The sequence below is a fragment of the Rhinolophus hipposideros genome (genome assembly GCF_964194185.1).
Source record: "Rhinolophus hipposideros genome assembly, chromosome: 1".
In the NCBI taxonomy this organism is placed as follows: Eukaryota; Metazoa; Chordata; class Mammalia; order Chiroptera; family Rhinolophidae; genus Rhinolophus; species Rhinolophus hipposideros.
In genome coordinates this window covers 92,919,852-92,937,487 of record NC_138047.1, presented here as the reverse complement: position 1 = coordinate 92,937,487, position 17,636 = coordinate 92,919,852, and the positions used below count along the sequence as shown (strand labels likewise).

The window sequence follows — 17,636 nt, the reverse complement described above, 5'->3', positions numbered from 1 at the left end:
AGAAAATTCAGGCCTTTCTGAACCATAGAAATAAGGAAAATTCTCCAGAACAAAGTTTTGAATCATATTGATCGGGTTTAGGAAAGCATGCTTTCTTTTCCCTCATCTATTTTCTTTTTTGGAAAATATGGATATATGTTGGTTAATAATTCTCCACTGGTTTTATGATTATTAATATATTCAAAACAAAACAAACTTCATTCATATATGTGTGTGTGTGTTTTATCCCCAAACCTAGCCTAATTTTTCTCTCCTTTGGTTTGTAGGCAGAGAAAATTAAAAAGAAGAGAAGCACAGTCTTTGGGACGCTGCATGTTGCACATAGCTCCTCCCTAGATGAGGTAGACCACAAAATTCTGGAAGCAAAGTAAGAATGCTATTTTCGGTATTTGTTTGTTTTCATTGTGTTGAAACGTGTAATTTATATTTTAATTTGTCATTTAACTTTGTATAATTACATCATTTATACTCATTCTAAGTGTACTTAATTTCTTCTGGAAATGAGTTCCTTGCCATGGTCTGTTCTTGTAGCTTCCTTTATTCAGTACCATAGTAAAGACTCTTTGAAACAATAATTCCTATATTGGTTTTTTCAGGAAAGCTCTCTCGGAATTGACGACTTGTTTACGAGAACGACTTTTTCGCTGGCAACAGATTGAGAAGATCTGTGGCTTTCAGATCGCTCACAACTCGGGACTCCCCAGCCTGACCTCTTCCCTTTACTCTGATCACAGCTGGGTGGTGATGCCCAGAGTCTCCATTCCTCCCTATCCGATTGCTGGGGGAGTCGATGACTTAGATGAAGACACACCTCCAATAGTATCACAGTTCCCTGGTAAGTGGAGTTCAAAAGGCAGATTTGGTACAGTGTTTAAAATAATGTCATACCATGCCGTTTATGGAGCATTTCCTTTGAAATCTATGATAAAAATTTTGTTCCTTCTTTATATTCTCTTTTTGTTGTTTATAATTTGTGTCTATTGTTTGAGAATACTATATGAGGTATATGTGTGCATGTTTGTATACATATATGCATATATAATAACACATCATACATGCTAAGTCATCATTTTATTTTGCTTTTTCCAATTTTATCCTTTTATTGAAAGAGTATTAATTCATGAAGCACTAAATCAATTTACCTTCATACAAAATAAAACTGTTTATGTTTAGAAAATTTTGTGTATTTCTTTTTGTTGCTAGAACGTGGAGCTCCTCCCCAAGGTGGTTTTAACATGAGCAGTTTTCATCATATTCCTTTGTTATGCTCTGTTCTTTGAAAATGTTTACATTGTAAAGAATACATTTTGGTAGAGAAGTGATAAGTAGTTTAGATTTTATTAATAAATTTCAGTTTATTAATATTTGAAATTTTTGCAAAGTTGTAGAGAGTTTGAATTTAAAATAGTGTATCTCATGTGTTAGAAATCGTTTGAAAAACTCTTTATCCTTGTTATTGCCTGACTGATTAACTTTCCTAATCTTTCTTTTTTGAAACAGTGTAGATAGAACAGGATTCCAAGGAATGAAGAACAGAATTTAATCATTGATTGGTTGAAAACTTACATGGAAATTTCAGTCTGAGTCAAATCATGATATATGAGCATTTTGCAGTTTGAATTTTACTATTCAATTGTTACAGCTTTCATGAGGTTATGATTTAGAAAGCGTTTAATTTTTAAAACAATTTTATAAAATAAAGCTCTAAATTTGCAGGTAAATAGTCAATGACTATGTGATTGTGTTCATTTCTGTGGTTTTAATTCTCTGGTTTAATGGTGGGCAGATAATGCCAGCAGATTGGGGAGGCATTCAACTTACCAGAGGAAGGAGGAGAGGACACATTGTGAATATAATGAACACTGACTGGAAGTCTGTGACCTCACTCATTTCATTGGCCCCATCCTGCAAGATATGATGGTTGCAAAGTTATGGACGTCTAGATCTGGGCTAGCTCTGCTGTTTGAATATTGTCAACTTGTGTTTATTTGAAATGCATGCCCTAAGCTTGCCAGATGCAGCACTGATTCATAAGTAGATGATTTTGTTTGAAAATACAGCTTTTGAAAGTTGCAATTCCTCCTTAGAACATAATTATTCAATATCAGAAGCGTGTGTATGAAGATGTACTCCCTAAATTAATTAGATTATTGCTTTGCTTCTCTTTTAAGTACTTATTTTTGGGGAAAATATAATCATATGCATTAAAATACCTAACACTAAATACAAATAATTATCTTAAGTTTTCAGTGCTTGTGATGTAAAGAGAAATTTGAACTTTTAAACAGGAAAAATGTACGAGAGTTGATTTTAAATTTAGTGTAATGTTTTAGAAATTCTGTGATCAAGTTTATTTCTCTGAAATACAACTCATGCCAAAGGTTATACTTGGAGAGCTCTGCCTCCACCCAGTGGCACAACAGTAACACTCCACTCTGCTTAGTTATAAAAACATAATTCCTGGGCCTGATAAAGAACCTCTTGGCAGTAGGATGAGGGTCCAGGATAGGAGTAAGGGCTTTCATAATATACCCTCTGAGCAGTTTTAAATTTGTACTATGCATATGTAAATTGTATAAGTGTGAAATAATGACAAGGAAACATACTGGTGATATGTTACGATTGTAAAACTATACATACACAGCGTAATATTGTCTGTGTTTAATTATGTGTAAAGAAAATACTATCAAAGTTTAGCTCTGTGTCAGTAGGAGAACAGATGATAGTTTATTTTCTTATTAGTTCTTTTACAGTACTGCTAAATGTTCGTAGTGGGAATATAGCAGCCATTTATTTAAAATTTCTTACAAAATCCTTCAGATGTACCTAAAAATACTGAAAATAATATGCTCATGTGGTATAAAAGTAAACAGATATTAACATTTTGCTTTATTCATCTCTCTTTTTCTCTGAAATAAATCATTAGAGGTAGAGCTACACCACATCGCCTCCCTTCCCACTCCTCTAAAGCCTGTTGTACTTTAAGTACATGCAGATATACCCATAAGCAATAGATACAGTTGCTGTTTGTTTAAAATTTACATTCATGCTATCAAAGTGTAGGTATTGTTTTGCAACCTTTTTTTCTTTCAAATTTCAGAAAAAATTTTTTTTTAATTTATTGGGGTGACAATTGTTAATGAAATTACATAATTTCAGGTGTACAATTCTGTATTACATCATCTATAAATCCCATTGTGTGGCAACCTTTTTGCTCATAGTATGTTTTAAAATTTTTTCATGTTTATATATAAATTAAATTCACTGCAACCGTTTAGTCTGAGTTAATCACAGTTCATCTATTAATATTTAATATTTATTGTAATAATAAGCTCCAATTTATCCATTTTTCTACAGCGATAGGTTCTTCCTACTTTTTGGCCCTTACAAAACAATACTGCAATGAGCACTCTTTTCTTTGTCTCCATGTGCATAGCTTTGAGAGTGTCTCTGCATGGACACCAAGAAATGGATTGCTGAATTGTTAGGAAGGTACCTCTTACTAGTCATTGCCAAGTTGCTCTCAAAATGATGCTATCAATTTACACACCCACAGTACTTAATAGTGCCTGTCTGCCTGTATCCTCACCTATACTTGGAATGATCTGATCTGTTTGTTTTGTAATTTGAATGGGTATTAAATGATACCTTACTGTTACTAAAATTTGTATTTCCTTGATGACTACTGAGATTGAGTACCATATCATTTATTGGCATTTGTTCAGATTTCTTCCATCTGAGTTGCTTGTTCCTTCTTGCTATGGAATCCTTCCAAGATTTCTTACTGATCTGGAAGAGTTTGTTTTGATTTTCTGGTTGTTTGAGGGTTGCAGGTATCTTCTCCTAGGGTTGGGCTTTACTTTTTTACTCTGTTGTGTAATTTATTTTCTTTTGTAATTATACGAGTATGAGTTTTTAAAAAACATTTTAATGACAAATTTATGAGTCTGATTTGTGCTTTTTATGTCTTTTTGCAGATGGTAGATTGTTGTTTGCTCTCCTAAAAGTTTTTAAATTTTGCTTTAATCCTTTAGTCTTTTATGTTGTTGTTCTGTTTTCATTTTGTTCCGCCATCTTGGACCTTCTTCTCTAATCCCTTAGTCTTTATTATTATTATTATTATTATTTTTTATTTATTAGTTTCAGGTGTACAAGACAAGGTAATACTTAGACGTTCATCATTTATATCCCTCACACTGTGAACCCCCCTCCCCACATCCACTATCCCTCCGACCTCACACTGAACCATCACATTATATATATAAAATTATAGTTGGCATTCATTAATGTTTAGCTTCTGGTGTACAATGCCATGATCAGGTATCCACAGTATCCCTGAGGTGGTCTCCCAAATAGGACGCATGTCCATCGGATACCCAACAAAATCTTTACAACATTATTGAATACCTTCCCCAAATTAATTTTCAAAAAAACCCTGAGGCCATCTTGTGGTTACCAGCTGCTTCCAAATCCCTTCACCTTTCCCCTTATCCCCAACCCCCCCCACACCCATCTAACAACTCTCGGTTTTTTCTTTGTGTCCCCAAAACTGTTTCTGATTAGTTCATTCACATAGTCTTTTCTTTAGATTCTAATCCCTTAGTCTTTTAATCTACCTAGAAGTTATTTTTGTTCATATTGTGAGGTTAGGAATCTAAATATATCTGTTGATGTGTGGATAGACAGTAGTCCCGGCCTCATTCCTGCTCTATCTCTGCTGATTTGTGATACCACTTTTTGACATAGACACAGCAATGCTTCTGTTCCATTGGTCCCATTCTGCTTTAGTTGCTATTTATAGCTTCATAGTAAGTATTGGTATTTGATAGGTTGAAATCTTCATTTATTATTCAAATTCAGAATTGCTAATATTGGTATGAATTTTAGGATCAGCTTATGAAAGTCCATGAAAATTTCTATTGGTCTCTTACTGGAATTTCTTTGAATTTATTGATTTATTTGGTAAGAAATGTTATTCATAAATTCCATTTGAGATCTGCTTTTATATCTTTTAAGTAAAATTTATAATTTTCTTTGTATAATTCTTGCATATCCTTTTTTAAAGATTAACTTCTAGGTACTTTACAGCTTGTTTTTTGTAGTTACACATGTTCTCTTTCTTAAAAAATACTTCAAATTGCTTGTGGCTGATATATTGGGAAATGCTGTTGATTTGGGTATGCTGATCTTATATACGGAAACAGAATTCTCTTATGAGAGTCTTTTGGATTTGTTTTGTGGGCAATAATAATGGATTGTTTCTTCCTTTCCAATGCTTATGACTTTTCCCCTCTTATTGTTCAATCTAAGTAAAATGTTGAATAAAAGTGGTGATTGCAGGCAATAGTGATTGCTATTTTTGACTTTAAAGAGAATGCTTTCAATATTTCTTCATGAAATATGATTTTTTTCCTCTCACTATGGTTTTGGGAGATTACTTTTTTAAAAAAAGATTTTATTGGGGAAGGAGGAACAGGAGTTTATTGGGAATAGTGTGTACTTCCAGGATTTTTTCCAAGTCAAGTTGTTGTCCTTTCAATCGTAGTTGAGGAGGACGCAGTTCACCTTCAGGTCTAGTTGCTGCTGTTAGTTGCAGGGGACGCTGCTCACCATCCCTTGTGGGAGTCGAGGAGTTGAACCGGCAGCCTGTGGTTGAGAGCCCACTGGCCCATGTGGGAATCAAACCGGCAGCCTTCGGAGTTAGGAGCACGGAGCTCTAACTGCCTGAGCCACTGGGCTGGCCCTTGGCAGATTACTTTTAAGGAAATTAATTTTTGTTATTTTACCAAGAATTTTTTGCTAAATTATTTTCCTTTTAAAATAAGTGGATTTAAATTTTACCAACTTCTTTTTCTGCATAATTGAAGGTGATCACTTGATATTCTTCATTTATTTCCTTTATTGAAATTTAATTTCTTGTTTGTTTTAATACTTAGACATCTAGCTAATGAATTTTTAGTCCTTTTTTCCTTAATATATGTTTTTATGACTATGAATTTTCCTCTAAGGACCACTTTAACTATGACTTTCTCCTGTTTTATAGTTTTTTCTTGAGCTATTTTAAAGGGACTTTTTTTTTTTTTTTTTAAATATACCTTTCAATGAGGAACGCAGCCCATCTAGGCCCAGGCTTTTATCCAGAACTCTCACTTGCAAGTCCTATTCCTTACCTCATGTGGGCCTAAGATGTCTTTTGTATCCCCAAATTAAAACCCAAACCCTTAATTTACTGAGTCTGAGAACCTCCACAGTAGTTCCAGTATCACTCACAGGCCTGTTAGTTCTTACTTTTATTCTCTCTGTTTTGGCATCTGAGAATTTTCTCTTCTTCCTTGCAAACTCAGCTATGTATTTAAAACTATTGTTATACTTCATTCATCATACCAAAGTGTTTGAGGGTATTTTAACTGTGTTGTTGGAGGCTGGGAAACGATTGTCAGGTAATCTTTGACTGCCTGTTGCTAGAACCAGAAGTCCATATATTACTATTTTTTGTTGTTGGTGGCAGAGGCAATCCCTTTTTGCAAAATAAAATTTTATTTTCTCTGCTATAAGAAAATACACTTTGCAAAATAGGGTCATATTAAATTGTTATGCTTCTGTATGTAATTATTGATATCAAAATGAAAAATTATCTCAGAAATGAATTTCTATATAGTGAACTTTAATGTTTTATGTAACTACTCTTACAAATCACAGGTAGAGTGGGCATCTGCCTTCATTTGGAATTAATAGTAGTCTGAACATCATAAAACATATTCATATTATGTAAAGGAAAGCTTATTACAAGGTCAAAGTGCACTCTTTTTTAATGCTATTTGAGTTTTATGGTGTTATAACTGTATTCAGCCCTGTGTAGGCTTCTTCAGGCAACAAGGAAGAAAGGCTCAACTCCAAGTGTATATAACTCTAATACAGGGATTCATACATTTTTCCAGGCAGAAGACACGGCAACATATATAAAAAGAAAATTTTTGGAAAAGATTGTAGAGTTATAAACAATTTCTAGATGGGACCTATATACTGATGCTCATCGTTATGTTACATTCCTTGTTGGATTACTTAGAATTTTCCTTATATAAACTATTTCCTTCCTTCTTAAAACTTCTTCATGCAGTATTTTTCCATTTCTGTGAGTAGTACTCATTTTCACAAGCAGCGAATCCTGATTCTCTTCAGCCCTTTTTATCATACTTACAGTCAGGCCTGAATCTGGCTACTTTTTGCTGCATATTCCAAATAACCAGTGACTGATGAAAATGACTACAGATTACACTGAGAGTAGAACTTAATTATCTGTGTCATATTGGACACATTCTTTTAGTATTGGTAGGATATTGTTTCTTTGGCAAAGTGAGAATATCACACTAAAGATTTCTAGGATCTCTTCATTCTCTAATTTGTGAATTATAAGTAAGTGAGAAAATTTCTAATGTTTGCCTACTAAATTACAGATATTTTTGTATTACGTAATTTGTGTTTGGAAAAAGTTGCACAGTATTGAGGGAGGTAGTCAAATATTCTGGAAATATTTCTTTTAATTCACCTCATTTTCTCCTTTTCAGTCCATCAGGGTATTTTAGTGATGCTTCCTGTTTGAATCATTCATTGATGTACTCAGAAAAGCTTATTGTGCACCTACTTTTTGCCTGGCATTGTGCTAGTTGTTGAGATGTGATGTTGAACATGGTATACAATTATTGCTTTCATGGAATTTACACTTTAATGGAAGACAGACAAGAGCAATGCATTGAGATAAGTTATGTGATGGGAAAATGTACTGTAGTATTGCTGTGTGAGCGCCAGAGAGCAAACACTGACCTCCATCTTGGAGGGGTCACGAAACTTCCTGGAGGAACTTCCATTTAAACGAAGACCTGAAATGAGAGGCCAAGGGAGAGATGGAGAAAAGAGGCGTGGAGGCAAGAGAGAGAATATTGCGTATAGTTCAGGGAGCTGGGACAGGTAGAAACACTGTTTTTAGTGTTTCTGTAACAGAAGAGGGACTCTAGTTCCAAAACAGAGGCTAGATAAATAGAGCATTCTAAGTCATCTTAAGGAATTTGACTTTCATTTAATCCTAAAAGTAATGGGGAACCATTTAAAGGCTTTAAGCAATAAAATGTCGTATTTCTTCTTCATTTTAGAGAGATCATGCAGGCTGTAGTGTGGAAAATAAATTGTAGGAGAAAGAGCAGTTATTAGGCGGGTACAATAGTCCTGCATAATACAGGGCCAGTGGGGATGTAGGCAAGTGGACAGATTTGAGAGATATCAAGGAGATAGAATTAAAAATGCTTTATGATTAACTATATATGGATTATGATGTAGGAAGAGTCAAGAATGTCTGTGTTTCCAATTTAGATAATTGGGTGGGTGCTGTTGCTATTTACTAAGATAAAGAACAAGAAGGACTGGATTTGGGGAGGAAAATGTTGAATGCAGTTTGGGTATCTGTGGGGCACCAAATGTCCAGTAGTAGGTGGTTGGATATAAGGTTGTAAAGTTTAGGAAAAGGATTAAAGCTGGAGTTACAGATTCAGGCTTCTATACACCATAAATGATAATTGAAGTCATGGAAGTGAATAACATTTCTCAAGATGAATAAGTGGAATAGGAATAGAACAAGGTCTAGGACAGAACTTTGAAGATGACAGGTAAAGGAAGAGGTTGGATAGAGAAGTCAAGGAAAGGACAGAGTAATAATGTCAGGTGCTGGTCAAATGTCAAAGAAGGACTGAGGTATTCATTGAATTTAGCAACAAGAAAGTAGATCACAACTTTGTTGAGAATAGTTGCAGCGAAACTGAATATAAGCACTTTACAATTTCACGATTGAGTAAAGATGAAGTGGTGGAGAAAGTAACAGATCGTTATTTTTCATAAAAGGGAAGAGAGATATGCCAGCTGAAAAACAATCTGAGTGTGGAGGTTTCTTTGTTGTTACTGTTGTTTATCTGTTTGTCTTTTAAAGCATTGATTTTTAAATACTGTAGAAAGAGAGAAGATGAAAATAAATGTAGCAGAAGGGGTAGCCAACAGAATAAAGTGCTTGAGTTTGGGGTAGAGAATGGGACAGATAAGTGGGAGGAACAGAATGTGTGAACTTGAAAGGTAGAAGCTTGGTCAGAATCTAAATTGATGTCTTGGACTTATAATTTCAAAAACGGAGTAATTCTGAATGATGGCAATACAAGGTGTGAAAGTAGGTGGTGGAGTAGAGAGAGGTAAATGTCTAGTGAGAAGAGATGAAAGCCATAATTAGTTAAGGTGAGGGCTAGGTCTTAAAAGTGAGATGGCTCAATTTGATGAAAAGTTGGATTGATAAGAGAATAACTGGGAAGTGACTAGTGAAGGGGAGGTGGAATATTCACGTGACTTGCTACTATGAGCGCCAAAAGGAGTAGGTTTTATAAAAGGATGTAGGAGTAAGGGTTTACAGACAATACCGGCCAGGGAGCAAGAAGGCCACCAACCCGTCCTTCCCGATGCTGCAGTATACGAGGTATACAAGAAGGAACAACTTCAGCTTGAGAAGGTTGTTCTTGGGAGACCTGTGCTTCAATTAAGGCAAAGAAAAGGAATGTCCATTGAATGAGATATTAAGCATGTGGAGGAAGTTTGTGTGCTACCTGCGTGGGGCTAGACTGAGACTCCTAGCAGAAACAAGAAGATCTAAGATTTCTGGTTAGTTCCACAATAATCAATTTTCAAGAAACAAGTTTTGATCTGACCTCTGCCTAACTGGCTTTTAAGACTGTGTGTGCAGTATTTAAGTGATCCTTGATTTAAAACTTTTGAAGTTAAAATAAATTGCACTATCTCAAGAGATATCTGTGGGAAAATCTAACCTATTTTTTACTGATAATTTTCTCCTTTTAGTGTTAAAATTCATTTTGCAGCGAAGTCCAGATTCCTTATAAATACAATGTATTGATTTTTTAATTTAGGGATTTGTTATCTTGAGTAAATTTTTAAGTCTTTGTGGTTAGTAATAGCAAATTTTATCTTAAAGTCTCATTTGTTTATATTTGTTTGTTTTAGATCTGCTTTCATTTTTGTTGCATTTCATTTTTTACTAACTTTTCTGAGAAGCCACACAGGTGATGGAGGATGGTAGTGTTTGTACAGTGGCTTACTTCAATAAAGGTGGATGAAATGGTGCCGTGTTAGTAACGTCAGCGCTCTTGTATTTGTCGTGTGCGCACAAGGAGCAGTGGAGATTCTCAGCCTTTCTGTTCACCTGTGTTTGGCTTTCAGGCACCCTGGCTAAACCCGCCGGCCCGCTGGCCCGGAGCAGCAGCCTGTGCCGCTCCCGCCGCAGCGTCCTGCCCGCCTCGCCGCAGTCCCCACGCGCGCAGCTGGCTGCGCAGGCTCCTCACGCGCCGCACCCGCGGCTGCCGCATCACCCCCAGCACTCACAGCACTCCCTGCCTTCCCCCGACCCAGACATCCTCTCCGTGTCAAGTTGCCCTGCTCTTTATCGAAATGACGACGACGAGGAGGCCATTTACTTCTCTGCGGAAAAGCAATGGTATCGGCAGCGAATAAACTACAATATTCGTCGGACGGGTGTGTGGGAGGCGGGAGCGGGGTGGGTGGGAGCCGCGTGGCCTGTGTGTTCTGTTGCTGCTCGGGAAGTTATCACAAACTTAGTGGCTTCAAGCAGCACCCGTGTACGAGCTCTCAGTTCTGTGTGGCTGCGTTTTCTGCTCATGGTCACACAAGGCTGAAGTCAAGGTCCTTGCTGGGCTTGCTCTTAACTGTTCTCATAGGAGAAATAAAACCAGAGGGAATGCGGCTGGCTGCTCTCCTTGATCCCATGTAGCTCTCTGTCCTGTGATTCTTTAGTCACATCGTCAGCAAATAATCACTTTTCATACGTAGTAGTTTCATCTAGTAGTGAAAGTTCTATGATTCACAAGTGATCATTATATATAGCCTATTGCTAAGGAGATAGTCCACATTGTGTCTTTTCCTTGCAGCTAGAGAGCGTGGCACAGCTCTGCTTGCTCGGGACTTTATGATTAGCTTGTTTGTGTAACCTTTGCAATATAACTGTCGTCACTAGCAAGATGGCTTTACTGACAAAACTAATTTGGGATGGCTTCTGGAAATTACTAGGAAAACTAGAGATCTGCTGTCCAATAGAACTTTTTACATTGATGGAAATATTTAGTCTTCATTTTAAATAACAATGTCAAACTCTCTTTTCAGTCTCTTAAGTGTTGAACCACCAGAATCCTTGCAAAATAATAATAACAACAACATTTACTATTCACTGATCTTTTATATTCTATGCATTATGCACACATATATTCGTTTAGATCTCACCTTGAATTAAGCCTTGCTATATGTGCATTAAACTTCAATGAATTCAGCTACATGCCACTGTGGGGAAAAAAGAGAAACAGAAAAATAACATAGATAGTACACATAATTAAGTTCAATATTCTAAATAAATGCTCTAGAAAAAATGGGAGATCTTAAGCTATACTATATGTACACTCCAAAAGTTATGCAGAAGAAGTGACAATACAGAGTATTTGTTTGGCATAAAAATGTTAGAACTAGAAGTAATGTTAGAAATTAATCAAATTATTTTTCTTTAATAGATAGGACAGTTGAGACCTGGTTAAATTAAGTGATTTGCCCGAGATTATACAGCTAATTAATGGCAAGACCAGGACAGTATTCCCAACTAGATCAGTATTCTTTTCACACATTTTTTAGACCTTAGGGACTAGATTTTGAAATGTTTTTAACCTAGCTTTGAATTTCACACACACACAGTAGCCAAACCACATAGCAAATAGACAGTAAATTAATAAAATTGTAACTAAATCAGCTTCTGACTCTGGAAGCTGAACAGCTTCAGAGAACAGTGATATGTAGTATTTGATTAATGGACATGTGCTCCAGGAAGAAGCCTAGCAGAAAACTCCCTACCAGAGATTGATTTTTGAGTCATTTCTTCCTATCTGAACTGCCTTTTATCTCTCGGAGCACTACCCATTATCAAATTATAAAAGCATTTGAAAATTATGCAGCACATGTAACTGTGTTAAAAAACATGATTTAAGTCTTTATGTGCCCAAGAGATTTTGTACCCTTCCATTCATTTATTACATATTTACTGAATACCCACTGTGAGCTTGCCACTGTCCCAGTGCAGAGAATACAAAAGTAAAGAAGACACCCTGTCCTCATTAAGTTTCCTTTCTTCTGGGGAAACTGACTGTGAACAGGTTAATGTAAAATGTCATTTTCGGTAGTGGTACATTATGGGATGCTGAACAAAGATAGGTAAAAGGAAAAAGAATGCTCTTTTGTATCGCGTGGTTAGGGGTGGTAGCTCTGGAGAGAGCGCATTTGAGCAGTGACCGGAATGACATGGAGAAGTGAGCCACGTAAAGATGGAGGGGAAGAAAATGTGAGGCAGAGGAAACAGCAAGTGCCAAAGCCCTGAGGATGTTACAAGATTGGCACATGGGAGGAACCAGGAGAAGGCAGAGATGGCAGGGTGTGCAGCTAGCTGGAGGGGCAGCCCAGCCTGAGCACACAGGGCTTTGGACCTGGCATGGACTTTGGACTTTAGCCTGAGTGTGAGAGGAAGCATTGGAAAGTTCTGAGCAAGAAAAGATGTACTCTGATTGAGTTTTTAAAAACCACTTTAAAGTCTGTATAGAGAAGTAACAAAGAGGGAGGAACAAGAGTGGAAACAGGGAGACCAAGTAGGAAGCTGTAGCACATGGGATGGTAGCAGTGGGGGAGTAAGAAGTGGGGTTGAAGGAACAGCTGATGGCATTTACTATTGCTGCCTTTGGCCTTGTGAACTTGATTTTTTCATTCCTCTGTTTCTCTTTTCATTGTGGAGAAGGGGGAAAATCACACAGGCATAAACCTGCGAGAGTTTATTGTATGTCTGCTGTTAAACAATAGCATTATATTATTCCTTTCACTTCCCCAAGCTGTTATACCTCAACTCCCTTCCCTCTTTTTTTAAACTTGGTAGAACTTGTGTTTTTGCTTAGTACAATTCTTTCTTCCTTAGGAAGCTATATTTCATCAACTTAATGATTAAAAAATTAAAGGGCAAAGCAATGACTAAAATTCATATTTTCAAATTTATAATGTCAAGTATGTGATTTAGGAAGAGGAATGCTCATTTGAAACAAAACACAAAAGTAGCTGACAGATTTTAATTTGCAAATTTTAAATCTGCAAAATTTAAACATGTTCATTTTTCTGACAATTGAAGAAGGTGTAACATAATGTTTCTCGGATGGGAAGATTTCATTATTATAGTTCATGTTAAACATTACACATTGAGTTTTGATAACTTGTATTAAAGTAGTAATTTTCTAATTTTGTTGAAATATGTATGCATTTTAGCATTTCCCCCTTTTGCATTTTGATAGATGAAATGGAGGAAGTTGTGTTAATTAGGATTGGAAGGTCTGCTGGTGCTCTTACCACACTGACTTAGAATTTTATCTTTGCGTCTGTCTCATCCAGGGAAGTGCCAGACACAGCTTCAGAATGTGACTCCTTAAATTCTTCCATTGGAAGGAAGCAGTCTCCTCCTTCAAGCCTTGAGATGTACCAAACATTGTCTCCTCGGAAGATATCAAGAGATGAGCTCTCCCTAGAAGATTCCTCCAGGGGAGACTCGCCCATAACTGCGGATATCTCTCGGGGTTCTCCTGACTGTGTCGGTCTGACAGAAACAAAGAGCATGATCTTCAGTCCTGCAAGCAAAGTGTACAATGGCATCTTGGAGAAATCCTGTAGCATGAACCAGCTTTCTAGTGGCATCCCGCTGCCCAAACCTCGTCACACGTCCTGTTCCTCCACTGGCAACGACAGTAAGCCAGTTCAGGAAACCCCAAATGTGGCCAGGATCAGCAGCATCCCACATGACCTTTGTCATAATGGAGAAAAAAGCAAAAAGCCATCAAAAATTAAAAGCCTTTTTAAGAAGAAATCTAAGTGAACTGGTAGACTTGATGGAATTCCATTCAAGTGGCATCTCTAAACTTTTATCTGCCCCCATCACTACTCCCCCTCCCCCTACCTTTTTCTTGTTTTAATTTTAGGAATGTAACTCCACTGGGGCTTTCCAGACCGGATGCCGTAGTGAAATGCCCTTCAGAGCAGCTGTCTACTGTCTGCTTATGTAAATGACTCTAGAACCAATTTGTCAAGCCAGTTCTTACTGAAAAGTCATTAAGAGATGAGACAGTTTACAGTCATTTCTGCCTATTTATTTCTGCTTTGTTATTAGTGATGTATATACAACATTTTGTTGAAAGCCACTGTGGACTTACAAGCTTTAATGGACTAGTAAGCCAGCATGGGCTTGCAAAAATTTCTTGTTTACCAGAGCATCTTCTTATCTTTCCACAGAGCTATTGACATCCTGGACTAAATAACATAAAAGAAGTAAAACTAATTGCACTACTGTTTTCCAGACTGGAAAAAAAAAAATCTCTGCAAGTGAAACTGTATAAAGTTTATAAAATGACTGTGGATAGGGGACTGTTTTCACTTTTAGATCAAATGGGTTTTTAAGTAGAACCTAGGGTTTCTAATTGACTCGATTTCTGGAAATGAAAACCCACGCTTTTATTATGGGAAGCTTCTTTAAATGCATTTAATATTATAAAGTTTCAAGTCCTGCTGTAAAGATCATGTTGTTTTGTTTTTCCCAGGGCTTTCACTGTGATTTACTGCACTGCAGGCTGTATGATAAATATAAATAATTTAAAGAGAGAAGGCTCTTGATTCCTTATGCAAGTGGAAGTTAAAACTTGATTGAAGGACTTCAAACATTCACAAGCTTAAACTGAGGTGGGGGTTGTGGGGTTTCAGACATTTGTTTACAGACTTTGAATACCTGCAAAGGATTTACGGTTTGTGAAAAATTTGTACTGTGGAAAAGATAATAAATCGGAGACATCATTGTGTGGGACTGTGCTGATTTTCGTTGATAATACTCCACTAAAAACACTACATGTTTCTGGAGAGCTATGTAAGCTGTCTTGTTGCTTAACTGCAATATAAGAAAGGAATAGTGATGTTTTGGAAGTAAGTTGTCAACAAATTTCTTTCTATTTTATATTGTTTGTCATATTTTTTATGTAGTTTAAATGTTCTAATACCAAGATTAACAAATATAAATTTATGGTGCATTTAGATTGTGTTGTATTAATTTGTAAAGTTTGGGGTTTATTAAATGGGTAGGCTATTCTATGGGTAGTTTTTACTGTGAAGATCGTCTCATAGAGCAAAAGAGTATATTAACATCGGGGGGAGTTTCTGCTTAAACTACTTCTTTTAAAAATGCAATCATAAATGATCTGGATAATACAATGCGGATGGATATTTGACTGAACAACTGATAACATAATAGCTAGAATAATCATTATGGCTTAGATATAGAATGTCCATCCCAGTCTTATTTAGATGAAAATGTTGAATTGATAAACAGGAAGGTTATTTGAGATTTGCTCCAAAGAAATACTTTATTAACAATATGAACAGTTTCCTGAAGTGTGTAAATGTTGATTGTTTATTCTTTTTAATACTCTTCTTAAAAACTGTTAAGGTCTTGAATGCTGTTTTTATACATGGATGTTAATATTTTTAATAGTGACGTAAGGACAAAAATTTATTGAAACCAACACCGTGTTTCGGATTAAGAATAAGGTAAAATAATCTGAAAGCTCAAAAGTTGAGGAGCATAGGTTTTTAAAACTGTTTATGAAGAGGAAAAGTTGTACATAAAGAATTGAAAAGCATTCTAGAAAGCTTCTTCAGAGTGAAGGGAATACTTTTATCTTTTTTCTCCTTTTTACAACCAGACAGGAGTTCTTCCCTTTGAAAACTGCAGAAGGGGTAAGAACTTTATAGTTTGCCAGATACTAGCAAAGGGAAAAGCCGCTGGAGCACGGAGTGAACCTGGGAGGAGGAATGGCTCTAGGAGCTCCAGCGTGGCTCGCGACTTGTCTAAGGTTAGAAGGGAATTCCGGGTCAGAACCACTGGGTGCTAGAACTTGTGGTGGGGGGTCGGAGAGGCTGGCCTAAGTACAAGGTGTGCCGTCTGAAGTCAGCGAATGCATTGTTTGTGCTAAATTTCACATTCTCGTTTATAAACCAAGGAATACTTAACTGCTTTATGTTTCTTGTAGTATTTACTTCGCATTAGTACAATGCTCGATATTTGTAAATTCAACAAAGTAAATGAGTTTTGGAAAGCCACGATAACTTCTGTTACATCATTTACATGTGAAGAATTGGACATTAATATACATTTTTTAAGTTACCTATTTGTTACCTTATTTTAATTATAAAACTGTGGGTGTTCTCTGATTTTTAAAGCAATACCTCCTTATTATAAAAAACAATTCATGATAGAAAACTATAAAGAAGAAAAACAATAGCAAACAGGTGTGATTCTACTGCCCAAATAATTGCTCTTAATATTTTGGTATGTTTTCTACTAGATCATTTTCTATATGTTTAATTTATAACATGATTTTTCATTTAAGCATTTCTCCAATGTCATTAAGAACTCTTCATGAACAACATTTTAATGACTATAATATGCCATTTTATATATTAGCCAAGTCTGTTTAATCATTCTGTTACTAATCATGGGGCTATTTCTAAATTTCTGATATGTGGACTGACAGCGTTTAACATTTATTGAGCATGCTGTGTTCCAGGCACTGTTCTAAACTCATTAATACATATTTTCATTTAATCTTTACACCAACCTTGTAAGGTAGGTGCTTTATTTTATCTTTGCTTTTTAAAATTACTGTTATATTGATGAGGAAACTGAGCCCAGAAAATTAATAATTTACTGAAGGCAACACAGCTAGTAAGTAGTAGAACCATGTTGTTAATTTACAAGTTATGTCACATCAATTCTGGTCAACATTTGATTCCTTAGAATATATAGTTTTAGAAGTGTATATAAAAGCATAAAAATACTTTTAGTTTATAAGTACACATGAGTCTATGTACACACATACAGTCTCGCATACTGGAGTATAACTGTTTTTAAGGTTCCTTATCCACATAGCTATGTTTACGTCTTACCCAGTGCTTGAGTGTACGAGCGCCCTTTTACTTCACACCGTCATTTCTGAATTACCAGTTGGTTCAAACTGCTAATTTAATAAGTAAATAATGTCTAGTATGGTTGGAAAGTTTTTCATGTTACATATTTTTCATTTCAATGAGGTGTCTGTTCATGTCTTTTGCCCATTAAGTTCTTGGAGTCCTAGTGTTTTTCTAAGTCTTTAACACAGTCTTTCAAATGTAGCTATTCTTGTATTCTTTATTTACCAACTAAAACTGAGTTTTAAAATCATACGTATTTTTCATTTTTATTTTTTTAAAAAATCTAGGTTTTGAAAGAAAACTTTAGATTTAAGTTTTAATCTTATTATTATGCAATTTTTAGGTCTTGAATGAGAGAGTAAATTTTCCCCCAAAAGTTACAGTTAAGAGACAGTACAGAATCCACTTAATTCATTGCACAGATGTTTAATGGCCTACCGTGTACCACACATCACGATGAGCTCTGGAGGTACAGAGACTAATGTGACAGATACTTGCCCTAA

General features: G+C 35.9%; 1 protein-coding gene across 2 annotated transcripts in view; it reads left to right on the top strand.

Annotated features, from left to right (window-relative positions):
• STIM2 (stromal interaction molecule 2) overlaps positions 1–16,327 on the top strand; it is a 147,497-nt gene extending 131,170 nt beyond the window's left edge. For both annotated transcript variants that reach the window (XM_081052512.1, XM_081052513.1), the window contains exons 9-12: positions 267–367; positions 597–835; positions 10,261–10,534; positions 13,519–16,327. In XM_081052512.1, the coding sequence (XP_080908638.1) occupies positions 267–367; positions 597–835; positions 10,261–10,534; positions 13,519–13,996 (1,092 nt within the window). In that variant the 3' untranslated portion in view covers positions 13,997–16,327. The remainder of the gene's footprint in view (positions 1–266; positions 368–596; positions 836–10,260; positions 10,535–13,518) is intronic.
• Positions 16,328–17,636: the final 1,309 nt, after the last annotated feature.